Here is a 16,815-nt window from a genome sequence, read left to right on the forward strand (position 1 = left end):
TCTGGAGATTGGAGGGGGGATACAGGGGGGTGATTTTTCATTTTGGTAGAACTAAGTAAGCAGAATTAGGAGACAGAATGCAATAATCTGAATGAATAATTAGCCCCTGGTCTTATAAATATAATTAATTTTTTTTAATTGATGCATTTTACATTAAACAAATCTTCCAGGTGGCACATGGCTCACAATTGTGAAGTTCTTCAGAGCAGTGGTTCTTGATGTAATAGCAGTGATCACTGGATATTGGGGGAACCCACCACCAATAATTCAATGTAGGTTCTTTTTCTATTTTCCCTAAGTGTCAGCCGGTCTGAGAAATAAAGGAAAAGAGTATAAAAGAGAGGAATTTTAAAGCTGGGTGTCCGGGAGAGACATCACATGTTGGCAGGTTCTGTGATGCCCCCTGAGCCATAAAACCAGCAAGTTTTTATTAGCAATTTTCAAAGGGGAGGGAGTGTACACATAGGGTGTGGGTCACAGAGATCACATGCTTCAAGGGCAACAAAAGATCACAAGGCAGAAGGTCAGGGCAAAACTAGAATCACTAATGAACTTCCATGTCCCGCTGTGCATGCATTGTCATTGATAAACATCTTAACAGGATTCAAGAGCCTTGAACTGGTCTGACTAGAATTTGCCAGGCTGGAATTTCCTAATCCTAGCAAGTCTGGGGGCGCCGCAGGAGGCCAGGGCGTGTTTCATCCCTGATCTGCAACTGCATAAGGCAGACACCCCCAGAGCAGCCATTTTAGCGGCCTCCCTAGGAATGCATTCTTTTCCCAGGGCTGTTAATTATTAATATTCCTTATTGGGGAAAGAATTCAGAGATATTTCTCTTACCCGTTTTCAGTAATCAGAGAAATATGGCTCTGTTCCGCCTGGCTCCCAGGCAGCCAGACTTTAAGGTTATCTCCCTTGTTCCCTGAAAATCACTGCTATCCTGTTCTTAAGGTGCCCAGATTTCATATTGTTCAAACACACATGCTTTATGAACAATTTGTGCAGTTAACACAATCATCACAGCATCCAGAAGTGAAATATATCCTCAGCTTACAAAGATGATGGGATTAAAAGATTAAAGTAAAGACAGGCATAGGAAATTATATGAGTGTCAATTGGGGAAGTGATAAATGTCCATGAAATCTCCATAATTTATGTTCTTCTGTCACGGCTTCAGCAGGTCCCTCCGTTTGGGGTCCCTGACTTCCCACAACAATTGGGAAAAAACGGAGTGGGATTAAAGCTGGAAATTATGCGTAACCTATATCCTATTTTATCTATATTGCTGCCTTAAAACTAAAGCAGCAGCAGTAACAACACCACCACAAACAATTCAGCTTCTGAGAGTTGAACGTGACTCCACATATATGTGTCTCCCTGGGGAAAAGGTCCAGAACCAGTGCTCATAGTGTAAGAGTTTGAAGAAACCACAGTATATTGAGGGTGACACCCTCATTTGGTAGATAAGAAAACAGGCAGAGAGGTAAGTGACTTACCCAAGGCTACACGGTAAACTACAGACAGAGCCAAGATAGAACTCAGCTGCTTTATCTCCTGGTAAAATTCATCCCCATGACAGAGTTGTTTTTAAAAATTTCACCTAACTTCTTCCATTATTTAAAAAATTAATTGGGTCATATGAAGAAGCTGGGGATGCCACTTCAAACTAATCATTAGCAGTATTTAAAAATGAGCTTTCTTTTTTATTTTTATTTTTAGAGACAGGGTCTCAATCTGTCACCTAGGCTGGAATGCAGTGGTGCAATCATAGCTCACTGTAACCTTGAACTTTTAGGCTAATTTAAAAAAAAAAAATATTTTGTAGAGACAAGGTCTCCCTATGTTGCCCAGGCTTGTCTTCAACTCCTGGCCTCAAGTGATCCTCCCACCTCAGCCTCTCAAAGGACTGGGATTACAGGTGTGAGCCACTGCACTCAGCCATAACTAGCTTTCAATGTAGTGTTTAGTCCTTAGCTCTTAGATTCAATAATTGTCCTGAAATCTAAATGTTTTTTTCTTAAGTTATAAAGAAATGTCAAAGATCTTTAATCAGGGCCAGGCACGGTGGCTCACGCCTGTAATCCCAGCACTTTGGGAGGCTGAGGCGGGTGGATCATGAGGTCAGGAGAGTGAGACCATCTTGGCTAACATGGTGAAACCCCGTCTCTACTAAAAATACAAAAACTTAACCGGGCATGGTGGCGGGCGCCTGTAGCCCCAGGAGGCTGAGGCAGGAGAATGGCGTGAACCTGGGAGGTGGAGCTTGCAGTGAGCTGAGATTGTGCCACTGCACTCCAGCCTGGGCGACAGAGCGAGACTCTGTCTCAAAAAAACAAAACAAAACAAAACAAAAACAAAATTTAATCATGAAAGTACGCTATGTTATAAAGATCTATTTTACTTGTAAAGCTTAGAAAAAATATCAGAAAAAGAACCAATATTATTCTAGTTGATATGAAAAATTTTTTAAAGTTCTATGACACAGCAAGCAACATTTCTGCAGGAAAATTATTAACATGGCAGAATATTAGTGGATAAAATAGTCCCACCTTTCTCTCTCTCTTTTCCCTACTATGTGAAGAGAAATTGGGTAGACGATAGCTTCTAATGGGCTGCTAATTTAGTCTGGTTTGTACTGTCTCTTTTAGAGCAATTTTTGTAGCTCTTCAGGATAAGAAAGTGAGAAAGTCAACTGGGGATTAAATCTTTGACGACATCTGTTTCAGGTTCACAGGGCGAACAGGGGTTTCCAGACTCTCAGCTGATAGGACTGGGGCTGTCTTCCCAAGAATAAAAGATTTACAGGACACAACGCTGCTTCACATTGCTCGAGGGCCATTGTGGGGCAGAGATACTCCCCCAAAGCCCCATAAAACCAAATCTAAGACCCACAGATAGAAATTTTTACAAATTACTAGCCTGGATGAAAATCTGGCAAGAAAAGGGCTAAAAAGAAGCTGAGTGATCAGAAAATTTAACACATTTTAACAAAAGCTGATCAAGGGCAGTAACTTAAATGACTTGAATGTACGATGGCTTCAGCATCTCAGGAGTGGATGTATCTGTTTGTGCAATATGGCAAACTCTTGACTGCATAGTTGGAGTTAATGGAAGTTGGTATTTTTTCTACCCTACTATGTGCCTTCTAAATACTGCGACCCACAAGAGAGTTCTGTTTGCCCACTTTTGACACGAAGAAATTAATTCTATCAGACACTGCAGAAACAGGCAGGCTCTTTCCCATCCCATGAATATTCAGGTTTCCATTGCCATGAATACAAGACCTAGTGAGGTCTGAGAGATGTGATTAAAATGCTTCTACAGAAAAGAGAAGTCTAGTTAGTGTGTCCAGTTGTACTGATTTAACCCAGCTTTGCCTAAATGCTGCCATTCTAATTACTTGTCCTGGTGTAGGCTAGGGACCAATCGATATTTGTAACTTTCTCAAGGATTTAGGAGAATATTGGTGTGCTCTGTTCTGTTAGTTTTGAGGCTAATAGGAAGAGTGTTATTGAATTACATTATAGAATTGATAATGGTGGCTTGGCACCACTCTGTTAACAACGAATGGGATCAACAGTGGCATGACTGAATGAGCCAGATGGTTATTCAATCAGATGGCTGCTAGCCTCCAGCATGGGCTTGGCTGGTAGGAGGATTCCCTTGAACCAAGTAATGGGAGGTAGCTTGGCCTTGAGACTTAGATCCATGTGCCATCTCTCTTCCTTACTAGCTGTGTGACTTCAGGCAGGCTAACCTTTTTGTGCCCATCTCTGCATTTATAAAAAGAGACTAAGGACAGCTGTCATGTCTACTTTTTAATATTTATCTATATTTGTAATATCTAAAATCCACATTATTCAATTGGGCTTCCATTTCTTATGGGTATGTTTTTGGTTCCTAGAGACAAATTAACATCAACTATTTGGCTAAGCTTCCTTATATCTTCTAAACAAGAAACAGGGTATTTACTTGTAGTTGTTCTTCCCAATAGTCTCTTTTTTTTTTTTTTTGAGACAGAGTCTCGCTCTGTTGCCCAGGCTGGAGTGCAGTGGTGAGATCTCGGCTCACTGCAAGCTACGCCTCCCAGGTTCACGCCATTCTCCTACCTCAGCCTCCCGAGTAGCTGGGACTACAGGTGCCTGCCACCATACCTGGCTAATTTTTTGTATTTTTAGTAGAGACAGGGTTTCACTGTGTTAGCCAGGATGGTCTCGATATTCTGACCTCTTGATCCGCCCGTCTCGGCCTCCCAAAGTGCTGGGATTACAGGCGTGAGCCACCGTACACAGCCCTTCCCAATATTCTCTAAATCTGGCAGGGATAAGACTTGTAAACAGTGTGAGTCTAAAAAGTTTACAGAATCATGGTTTCGTGTTCAAGTACAGACAGCGGTCAGCCCCTTTGCTCTGGTCTTTCTTTTTAAAATCAGAACACAGACTGTTATAATCTGTCAAATGATGATTTTCTCATGACCAATATTCAGGGAGTTGGAAAACCAAATGAATATGTAAGTGTCAAAGAGCATTGTGAGGATAAGTGGTATATAATGTGTTTGCTGCCTTGAGCAAGACAAACAAGTTAAAGTTGTACACTTATAGAGAGTCACAGTATAAGAACTGAAAGAGACCTAAGAGAGGATTTGGTCCAACCCTTCCATTTGACAGATGGGGAAACTAAGGTCTACAGTGATCAATGGCTTATGTAAGGTTTTAGACCCTTTGTAGGGGAATTTACTGAATATTTATTTATTGAATGCTTACTATACACCAAACATTCTAAGGTACTAGAGATGTGGAGGTACATAACACACAGTCCCTGTTCTCAAGAAACTGACAATCGAGTTGGGGAATCAGACCCATACGTTCCTGCCAATAGTGAGTTCTAGATGTGATGAGTGCTAAAGGAGAGGTAACTACACAGAGCTATGGGAGGATGTGGGAGGCACTCACTAATTAAACAGGGGGAGAAAAATGCTACATATGAAGAATGAGAGAGGAGTAAACTGAGAGGTTACTTCAGGCAGAGGGAGAAGCATGCATGAGCAGAGACTCAGAAGAGATCTCAGAGACCAGCTCCTCACATAATTTTTTTTTTTTTTTTGAGTCAGGGTCTCTGTCTGTCTTCCAGGCTGGAGTGCAATAGCGTGATGTAGCTCATTGCAGCCTTAACCTCCCTAGCTCAAGTGATCTTCCCACCTCCCTAGTAGCTGGGACTACAGGTATAAGCCACCACACTGGCTAGTTTTTAAATTTTTTTGTAGAGATGGGGTCTCACTATATCTTGAACTCCTGGGCTTGTCTCAAACTCCTGGGCTCAAGCGATCCTCTTGCCTTGGTCTCCCAAAGTGCTGTGATTATAGGCATCTTTACATAATTTAAAAAATTCCTTATATACTATCATGGAGAGATGATAATTCCACTTCTGTTGGATCATTTCCAGTGAGAGGAAAATATTACCTCATGAGACAAAAATGATTTAGCTCTCACCTTTTCAGTTGGTGTTGCATGGTGTCTAGGAGTTTGTCAGATTTTTATCTCTTCATTGTCACTGAATAACAGGCATAGAAATAGCTGATCTTTAACTCTCTCTTGAGGGAATAAAAAAATGTCGTGTGTCTTAGGACCTTTGACTTACAGAATGTTAGAGCTGGGAGGGATGTGAGAGATCATTTAGTCCAGTGGTTTTTGTCTTTTTGTGTGTGACTCATGGACCCCATTTGGAGAATGTGATAAAGAAAGTCTATACATGCTCTCCCGCAAAACTCATGTGTGCTTCTGACACAAAATGCTGTGCACAGTTTCAGGTATTCATGGATCCCTGAAGCCCATCTTGAATTAAGAAACCTTCTTTCCATTTTACTGATGAAAATCTGAGGCTCAGAGAAGTGGAATGGCATGAAAGAGAACAATGGAAGTAATTCCCCATGGGCCAGATGACTTTGTGAGCAGATGAGTCAGACACATGGCCAACCATTAACAATCTGGTGATGTTCAGGGGAGCACTGACTAATTACCAAGTGAAAAGGAGACGAGCAGTAGCAATGGAAGTGTTATGAGCAGTTTTTTAAAAATCTGAAAGTTGGTTTATGAAAAGGGGATTTACATTTTTCTCTTTGGCTTCCAGGGGTAGATTCAAGTCCAAAGGGTAGAAAAGAACTTTTGCTAGACAGAGCCCTCCACTAATGGAATATGTTATCTTGAGAGACACAGGACTTCTTGCACTTGACTTTTTGGGGGACACAGAACCACCTCTCGTAGAAGGGACTTAAGCATCACAAGAGTTTGAACTGGGTGACCAAAACTGGACATGGTGATGTAACTCTTAGAAACATAATCACATATACTAGCTAGGAAGGAGCTCAGGTCTCCCAGACAGCATGGTAAGTGAAGTGAAGAAAGTTCAGGTTGGCTGAGATATCAGGTGGGAGGTGGTGGTAGTGGAGAGAAATGAGACTTAGAAATGTAAGTGGAAGTGAAAGAAATGTTGAAGGATCTTACAGAGCACCACGGCTGGTATTTTAGAATGAGGGGGCTGGGCGCGGTGGCTCATGCCTGTAATCCCAGTGCTTTGGGAGGCCGAGGTGGGTGGATTGAGGTCAGGAGTTTGAGACCAGCCTAGCCAACATGGTGAAACCCTATCTCTATTAAAAATACAAAAATTAGCTGGTCGTGGTGGTGCACACCTGTAATTGCAGCTACTTGAGAGGCTGAGGCAGGAGAATGGCTTGAACCCAGAAGGTGGAGGTTGCAGTGAGCCGAGATCAAGCCACTACACTCCAGCCTGGGTGACAGAGTGAGACTCTGTCTCAAAAAAAAAAAAAAAAAGAATGAGGGCTTGTATAGAGTAGCGGTGGCACAGAAGAATGAAAGCAAAGGCTATCAAAGGGGGAATGCACACAATCAATGGTAGCAGCACTAGCAAGCACCTAAAAAGGCCAGAAGAGAGACAGACTGTGGTGATGAGCTGTTTCCATCTGCATGTCTGTGTGTTGCAGAGTCTGAAGTTATAGTGAAAACAGGACATGCAAATGGAAACGTCCAATGATCTAAAGTGTTGGCAAGTGACAAAAGCATAGCAGAAATGCCCACTAGGCAACTGAAGATACGAGATTAGAGTTCCAGGAGGTCAGGGTGTGAGACAGATTAGGGGGCTATCTATAGACATGAATTAATTTAAAATTTAAGAGTGGATACATTTTCAATGGAAAAAAGTATAGCATGAATAGAAGTCTAAGAAGTTCGCCTTCAAGGCTGACTGCAGTGTGGAGATGGAATAATTTAAAAGATGTGAGAAGGGAGAGTCAGAGAGTTACAGGAGATCCGAGATTCGAGTGAAATAAGAACCTGGCAAAAAGCAAGCTTCAGGGAAGAAGGGTGATCAACAGAAATATGGTTTTATTTTAGTGTACACTCAACTGTGTGCTTTGGCAGGTAAATTATAGTAATGTTCATGTTGGCAACAACATAGGCAGTGCAGTGTGAATTATAAAGTGCTTTTAAATCGATTATAGATATACATTAAATAGCATTTTCTAACATTACCTGCCTTAGTAAATATCACTATAACTTTTTTCTGTCCCAGTTTCTCTTTCAGTAAATTAGAAATTACTTTACTTAAGTTTAATACGTGCCTTTCACATCCTCATTTTAAGGAAGATGATTTCTGCCATCCTAACATAATAAACTGGGAAAGGTACACCAAGGTGACATGCTGTGCCTGGGCCAGCTTAGTCAATGAGGCAGTAGCATCAAGGACTGAGTTTAGCATCCTGATGTTTGTTTCTTCAAGCAAGAATTAAAAGCAAAATTAAACACTGACTCAGATTTTAAGAAATAACTTTTGAGAAACAGAACAAATGAAATCAGTTTCTCCACCATTTAAGTATATCTCTTGGAGATCTATAGCCTCCCTTTAGGGGACATACAAAGTCAGTTGTGTTGTCTTTGTTGAGTCCCATCTTACATTCAAGCAGATATGACTGCAAATTTTGAAAATAGATTCTCACACATTAAACTGGAGCTTATGGAAACATCAGTAGAACGAAACACAATATTCCATCCCTTTACAGAGAATATTTACTTGCAACTCAGGATAATTGGTCATGTGTATTATCTACTTATGGTTGCCACTCACAAGCAGAGAACTTTTATAAGAAGGCTGGAAAGAGAGGTGTATAAAGGCTTTTAGGTTGATACTGGATTCTTTGGCAAAAGTGAAAGGAAGAGGGTATCATTAAGAGAAGAGAGCAACATAGTATTTCCTGGGATACCATCTACTTCAGTAGCTTCAGAGTCACAGAAAATGGTGTGTTTCTATAAATCTTATTTACTGAAGGCTGACATGATGATTAACATTCCAGTACATAGTGGTATTTAACTTCTCATTAAAATGACTTATCTTGCCTCTTATTATTACTTTTAATGATTATTTAGTACACTTATGCTTCCCCCTTGAGGGTAAAATGTAGAAGGATTTAAGAGTTAGAAGGACTGAAGATTTAGATTTAAAAACATTCAAGATACAGCCAGGAAGTTATCTTTCAAGAATCTGCCCAGACTGGGCACAGTGGCTCATGCCTATAGTCCCAGCACTTTGGGAGATCAAGATGGGCAGATCACTTGACGTCAGGAGCTCAACACCAGCCTGGCCAACATGGCAAAACCTCATCTCTACTAAAAGTACAAAAATTAGCTGGGTGTGGTGGTGCACACCTGTAATCTCAGCTACTTGGGAGGCTGAATTGTAAGAATCACTTGAACCCGGGAGGTGGAGGCTGCAGTGAGTGGAGATCACGCCACTGTAATCCAGCCTGAGTGATAGTGACAGACTGTCTCAAAAAAAAGAATCTGCTTGCCCACATCTTTATCATCAGAGTTTATGGTGTCTGTATTTGCTAATGTGATACACTGCTACTATTTAAAATACTTCTACCCAACATATCTATCAAAGAAAAGGCAAACCAAAGTATAATATAAATCTTTTTTTTTTTTTTTAGATGTAATTTCACTCTATTGCCCAGGCTGGAGTGCAGTGGTGCCATCTGGGCTCACTGCAACCTTCGCCTTCCAGGTTCAGACAATTCTCCTGCCTCAGCCTCCCAATTAGCTGGGATTACAGGCGCTAACCACCACGTCCAGCTAATTTTTGTAATTTTAGTAGAGACAGAGTTTCACCATTTTGGCCAGTCTGGTCTTGAACTCCTGACCTCAAGTGATCTGCCTGCCTTGGCCTCCCAAAGTGCTGCGATTACTGGTGTGAGCCACCGCACCCAGCTTTAAAATCAATCATTTATGTGAAATAATCTGAATGTGTAATAGGCACAGTCATTTTGCATCATTGTCCAAAAAAAAATGCGAAGTCCTTGAGGTAGGGGGGATTTTGCTTTTTTAGTTGCCATTTTCTCCCTAGGCACTAGCCAAGCGTTTTGTCTGTACAGTAAGCATTCAACCAATATTTCTTGAGTAAATTATTTAGTACAGATGTTTTAGGAAATGGGTGAAGGACAGTAAGCTATTTATACAAGTTGGTTGCTTTAATCAAATTAAAACCAGACTTAGATTGATCTAGTGAAAGTAGGCTAGATATTGGCATGTTTCTTTTCGAAAGAAAGAGAAGAAGGGCAAGAAGGGCAGTTATTTGTTTATAGCTTATTCTAGTAAGCAATCCCATCTCCAGCTCCCTTCCATGAGTGGGAGTGCTTTGTCCCTGGACTGAAACATTGGGACTAATCTAGAGGAATCACCACCCAGCAGAGGTTAGGCCTTTGTCCTTCACTGCAGCCTCGGTCCCAGAAGACGGAGTGCTGAGAAGAGGGAAGGTTGCAGGGACCAACAGTAATTCAGATTCTCATCTGCTTCCCTCTCCTGGACACCCCAGCACCCCCCACACCTCCGCTTCCACCCTGATTCTGGGTGGCAAGAGTGCAATCTGCATAGCTCACACTTACTTGGCAGCAGCATCTTTTCTCAACTGTTCATGCTTCATGAGGAGATTTTTCCTGTCTCGGAAGGCTTTTCTGACCTTGTACCCTTTGTAGACAGCTTGGATTTTGAAGGCGGCGATGTCTTGAATGGCTGCGATGGACAGGGCACCGTGCTCCAACATGAACTGGATCACTTCATGGCGCTCACCAAGCAAAGCATAATCAAGGGGTGTGTATCTGAAGTGGAAGAAAGATTTCTTTTTTTTTTTTTTTTTAATTTTAGAATGTAATTCAAGGCACAATTAAACTGAAAATATTATTATGCAGCAGAAGGAAACTTCATTCTAAGATGTGGAATATTACCCAGGCAAAGCCACCTTCTCTATAACAGGGCTGTTCTTTTTCACTCCAAGGGGCACAAAACAAGGTTGACTACTGTGGGTCAGGTGCTTTGTGCTGCTAACCATGGCAGTTCCTGAGTTTTACTCCCTGGCAAACAAATAGGGGCCTATTAGAAACACATGATCACTTCTCTTCTTTCCCATGTGCCAAATAATTCCCTGCCCCTATTTAAAAAGGTAGTGAAAATATTAATTGTGAGATTTGTAAATTTGAGCCCACGATTACTGATAGTTAATGCTTATGAAGTAAAAAAAACAGAGCTCCAAATGGAGAAATTCGGTATATGATAAGAATGGCCCTTTACATTTCTGCAGAAAAGATGGATTACTAAATAAATAGTGATGGGACAACCAGGTAGCCATCTGGGGAAAAAAAAGAGATTCTTACACCACATTTTATACCAAAATAAATTCTGGATAGAGCAAATATCTAAATATTTTAAAAAGGAACCATGAAAGTACCAGAAGAAACCAGGAAGATTAAAAACAAAATGATGTTGGAAGTCTTTTCTAAAAAAAAGATACAAAAGGCCTGGGTGCAGTGGCTCATGCCTGTAATCCCAGCACTTTGGGAGGCCGAGGCGGGTGATCACTTGAGGGTAGGAGTTCGAGACAGCCTAGCCAACATGGTGAAACCCCGTTTCTACTAAAATTAGCCAGGCATGGTGGCACATACCTGTAGTCCCAGCTACTCAGAAGGCTAAGGCAGGAGAGTTGCTTGAACCCAGGAGGTGGAGGCAGTAGTGAGCAGAGATCACGCCACTGCACTCTAACTTGGGCAACAGAGTGAGATGCTGTCTCCAAAAAAAAAAAAATTTTCAGAAACCATAGAGAAGATTGACAAATCTAACCACATAAAAATAACAAAATTTTACAGGGTAAAAAAAACACCAAAGACAAAGATAACAGTTCCCAGAAGAGTAAATACTAATAGCTCTTAACATATAAGAAATACGTTCAACCTCACTAATTTAAGAGAAATATGAATTAGACTAACATGAGAAAGTACCTTTCAATGATGATCAGATTTGCAAACATCAGAAAACTTAGTAAGACACGGCACTGGCAAGGATAGAGTCAGGCTCTCTCATATACTACTTTAACTTTTAGGGAGGATGATTTGGCAATATTTATCAAAATTATTCACACATATATGCCATTTGACATAGCCGTTTCACTCTTAGGAATTTATCTTACAGATCTGCTTTCATGTGAAATGCTTTATGTACAAGGCTACTCATGGAAGTATAGTTACTCATAGCAAAAGAATAGAAACAACCTCAATGTCTATCAACAGAGGACTGCTTAAACAATGCACAGGCCATCCATATAATGAAGACATCTGTATATGCAGTCATTACTGCTGTATATGAATAAATAAGGAACAATCTCCAGGATGTCTTGTTAAATGAAGACAAAGAAAAAGGCAAGAAACAGGAGTTATTATGGCATGTTCCATTTGTATATTTAAAAAAAATCCCTATATGTTTATCTATGAAAATGTATTTCCAGAAGTTTTCCAAGAAATTGCTAGCAGTGATGCCTCTGGGGTAGGAAAACTAGCTGTCTCAGAGGCAGGGGTAGGAGGAACATTGAGTCTTCAGTGAATGTCCTTTTAAATTGTGTACAGTGTACATACATCACTGTTTTGACTATAAGGGATGAATATTATTGTCATATTGTTGTATATTTAAATCTCAAATGGCAGCTTTCTAGATGTGCTATGTTTGGCACATCCTTTTTCTTTTTCTTTTTCTTTTTTTTTTTTTTTTTGAGACAGGGTGTCACTCTGTTGCCCAGGCTGGAGTGCAGTGGTGTGAACACAGCTTACTGCAGCCTCGACCCCTTCTGGGCTCAAGTAGTTCTCCTGGCTCACCCCCCCAAGTAGCTTGGACTACTGGCATGTACCACTAAGTCTGGCTAATTTTTGGTTTTTTGTTTTTTTGAGATGGAGTTTTGCTCTTCTTGCCCAGGCTGGAGTGCCATGGCGCAATCTCAGCTCACTGCAACCTCTGCTTCCCAGGTTCAAGCAATTCTCCTGTCTCAGCCTCCCGAGTAGCTGGGATTACAAGTGCATGCCACCACACCTGGCTAATTTTTTTTGTATTTTTAGTAGAGACGGGGTTTCATCATATTGGTCAGGCTGGTCTCTAACGTCTGACCTCAGGTGATCTGCCCACCTCGGCCTCCCAAAGTGCTGGGATTACAGACGTGAGCCACTGCACCCGGCCAATTTTTGTATTTTTTGTAGAGATGGGATTTCGCCATGTTCTCCAGGCTGGTCTCGAACTCCTGAGCTCAAGCAATTCTTCTGCCTTGGCCTACCGAAGTGTTGGAATTACAGGCGTGAGCCACTGCATCAAGCCCATTCTTAAAAAAAAATTTCTTTTTAAATTTTGGAAACATAAAAAATTGGGTAAATACACAGAGGAAAATAGCTATCATCCATATTCCCACCTTGAGAATTAACCACTGTTCATATCTGGGAGATATGATTTCCTTTTTTAAAGAAAAATTACTTTGTCAAAATGATATAGATTTCATGAACTCAAACACTGCAAAAAAAGAAAATTGAAGTAAAAAAATTCCCCTAATTCTACCACCCAACAATGGTAATGATGACTATCACTTTTTAAACAACTTACTTTACATTTCTAAGCCTCAGTTTTCCTCATCTGATAAACAATGTAATATGTTGCAGACCTGGCATGAGGAGAAAATGGAAAAGTAAGTATGAAGAGGAGAGCAATGTTCCTGGCCCAAAGGAAGCAGTTAATAAATGTCAGCTCTGATTGTTATTATTACAGGATATTCACTGCTGTATGGTTTACAATACCATAGCAGCTTATCAAAAATATTATCTCCATAGGACCCAAACTAGTATCTATGACCATCCCATGACCACCACCGATGCTGATTCCTCTCAGGATGACTTTGACCAGCCCAAGGCCACAAAGGTCTTGGGAGAAAACATCAGATGATTTATGAGGCAGAAAAAAGGATGATTATATGGATGCATGACTAGACATAGAAAATCATCCGATTATAGAAAAAAAAGATTTCTCTTCAAAACTTACCTAACAGTCACAGTTAAGACATAAAAGGAAGAGGTTTTTCATTTTAGGAGTATTTTGATCACTTTAGTAAGGAAATTGAGTTTGGGAGGAAACCCCAAACACTGAAATTAAGGAACTTCCATTTTAGGACAGCTTCATTTGCCACTTACTGTTCAGGGACCAGAAGGCTGTAAGTAGAGAGGCATCTATATAAACTTTAAAACATTATTTATAAGTGGATAATATTTTTTAAATTCAGGAGGATTAAAAAAATTCTTGCTACAAGTTCTAAAATGCCTTCCTTGATTGTGCTTTCTCTAACGGAAAAAATTACCATAGAGTCATTAAACCTTCCAGTAGTAGAGCTAAACTGCATTTTAAAGGTCATTTAGTTCAATACCTTCATTTTATAAATGGATGAACAGATTTAGACAGGTTAAGCCACTTACCAAAGGTTATGTAAATTGTTTCTATAGAATGCAGACTAGAACTAAGATAACATGTCTCCCATTTCAGTAATCCTTCCACAACATGTATATCAATTACTTAGTATGTTTCCTATCGAATAAAACTGTTTATTAAATCAATGTGCAAACAACATATGTATTTGGTAAGTTTGATCATTTTTTCTATAATTATTAATAGGTAGTATCCTCCACATAACATATAAGCAGGATTAACAAAATTTAGTTTATAAAATGTAGGGCCCAAATTATTTCTTTACCTACAAATATTATGAAAGGAAATAACATGTAGCTTAATATATCCTAAAGAATGCTCATCTGGGAGTCAGGGGACCTGTGTGACCCTGGGCATTCTCTTAACTTCTCTGGTCTTTTGTTTCCTTATCTGTAAAAGGGGAAAGGAAGAAAAGAACTAGACTTCTTAGGCCGCTTCTGGATTGAAAATTATATCTTAAATGTTTTTACTGTAAAAAATTATATTTTTATTACAAAAAATTTTAAGCATAAAAAATATAGAGAGAATAACACAATAAACCTTTACATACTCAATACCTAAATTTAACAATTTTTTGCTACATTTGCTTCATCTAGCCCCTTCCTTTTTATTTTTGTTAGAGTATTTTTTTTTTTCTTGAGACAGTCTCATTCCGTCACCCAGGCTGGAGTGTAGTGGCTCAGTCTCGGTTCACTGCAAGCTCTGCCTCCCAGGTTCACGCCATTCTCCTGCCTCAGCCTCCCAAGTAGCTGAGACTACAGGCACCCACCACCATGCCTGGCTAATTTTTTGTATTTTTAGTAGAGACGGGGTGTCACCGTGTCAGCCAGGATGGTCTCGATCTCCTGACCTTGTGATCTGCCCGTCTCGGCCTCCCAAAGTGCTGGGATTATAGGCGTGAGCCACCGCGCCTGGCCTTTGCTAGAGTATTTTACAGCTAATCTTGGAACTTCTATCATTTTGTCAGAGGTGTTGGAACCAGAGGACTCTACCTTGAGTGAGGGCTAGGAAAATGAGGCTGGGGCTTGCTGGGTTGCATTCCCAGAAAGGTATTCCTAGATGTTTACAGTTAAGGGAACAGACTGATAATGTTTACTAAACAGACCCAGACTTGAGAGAGTCCTAATATCCTGATATCTGGAGAACAAAGGCATTCCTAATTTTGCTTTAAAGATAATAATATTGATTCTTGCAAAATGTAGTAATTAAGAAAATGAATTCTTTATCACAAACCCTTGTAGCATAGCACATCTCCCCATAATCCTTTTTTTATCTTGTATATAAACAAATATTATACCTAGGGTGGCCTCGTTCCTCCTCTTACTTTCGGGAATGCCCTACTCTGTCTATAGAGTAGCTGTACTTTTACCACTTTACTTTCTTAATAAACTTGCTTTTGCTTTGCACTGCGGACTCACCCTGAATTGTTTCTTGCAAGAGATCCAAGAACCCTCTCTTGGGGTTGGGATTGGGACCACTTTCCCGTAACATCTTCATCTCTATGTGTTTAAGTATTCATCAGTAAATAATATGGGCATAGTCACAATGCCATTATTATACTAACAAAATTAACAGGAATTCCTTAGTAAAATCTAAGGACCACTTCATAATCAAATTTACCCAATTTTCTTAAAAAATGTATTTTTGTAATTGGTTTATTCAAATTAGTATTCTCATTTTTTTATTCAGAGACACAATCCAAATATCTAGCATAATTTTAAGATTGAAGTCTATACCTAGCATTTAAAACAAGTGTGATCATAAAACACATTGTGATTATTACTACTGAATCTTTCTTTATCCCAAATTCAATTTAGAAAAATTCAAGTGCTGTGAATATTCCCATCAGTGTTGGGCTGAGTGTGTCACACCCCAAATAGTTATTGACTGAAAGTCAGCAGAAGCTGGCAAAAATTATGTCTATACGGTGTTCATCAACTGACTAGTGTCAATGTATGAGAAGTAAAAATTAGCCCTACACTGATGGTAACCAACCAAGAAACAATGTGGATATAGACAACAGACAAGATACAATTGGACTTGCCATGTGGCAGGGAATGGCCTGATGGCATGAGTAGAATGCCTAAACTGAAATGTCAATAAACGTAAAAGGCAGTGCCAAGTTCTGACATTTGTACATCAAGGTACACTGCTGATGAAACATTAACAGAGATTGGGTTATTGCCACTGTCTCTTTTTATCTATAGTTTGGAAGTACAGTTATGAGGATTTTTCCTTTGGTGTTTTGGTCTGTAATTAACATATGCTTATTCCGGGAGAGAGTAAACACCTTAATTCATGCAGTTACTTAGGTCTCATATTCAAGGTTTAGCATATAAATGGAAATTGAGTTAAAAAAATTTCATTGTTTCCTTAAAAATATAGCAGTCAGGCAGTAAATGCTGTTACACAGAATAAATTTTTATAGAAACAAAACAAGTCATCACTAAGTCTGAGGATTCTTAAACTTTCTTTTTTTTTTTAGTTTCAAAGGGAGACATCTTCAGCTGTCCCTCTAATGAGGGAAGTTTCTGAAAGAAGTGGTAAAGGAGTTGGTTCTAGAAAACAGGAACATGTTTCCTCTGAGATGGACCTAGAGAAGTCCCTTCTCAACAAAGTTTCCCACCAACTAATAGAAAGAAAGAATGGGTGGTGGCTAAGAAGATGAGAATGGTATTACAGCAGGAGCCATTTTAGTTAGAGCATCCATGAAACATGGGAACTAACACAAAGACCTAGGTCAGAGGGACTGTCAGAGGCGTGTGAACTCCATCTTAAAGAGGATCTGGTAAAATGAGGCTGAAACCTGTTGGGCTGCATTCCCAGAAGGTTAAGGCATTCTAAGTCACAGGATGAGATAGGAGGTCAGCACAAAATACAGGTCATAAAGACCTTGCTGATGAAACAGGTTGCAGTAAAGGAGCCGGCCAAAACTCACCAAAACCAAGATGGCGACCAGAGTGACCTCTGGTCG

The 16,815-nt window shown here is 40.0% G+C and overlaps 1 protein-coding gene across 5 annotated transcripts in view; it reads right to left on the reverse strand.

Moving 5' to 3' along the window:
- Positions 1 to 16,815, reverse strand: part of INVS (inversin) — a 234,441-nt gene that overhangs the window by 56,466 nt on the left and 161,160 nt on the right. For all 5 annotated transcript variants that reach the window (XM_023202710.2, XM_023202698.2, XM_023202696.2 and 2 more), the window contains one exon: positions 9,950 to 10,162. In XM_023202710.2, coding sequence (XP_023058478.1) covers positions 9,950 to 10,162 — 213 coding nt within the window. The remainder of the gene's footprint in view (positions 1 to 9,949; positions 10,163 to 16,815) is intronic.

Source organism: Piliocolobus tephrosceles, chromosome 14 (genome assembly GCF_002776525.5).
Source record: "Piliocolobus tephrosceles isolate RC106 chromosome 14, ASM277652v3, whole genome shotgun sequence".
Lineage (NCBI taxonomy): Eukaryota > Metazoa > Chordata > Mammalia > Primates > Cercopithecidae > Piliocolobus > Piliocolobus tephrosceles.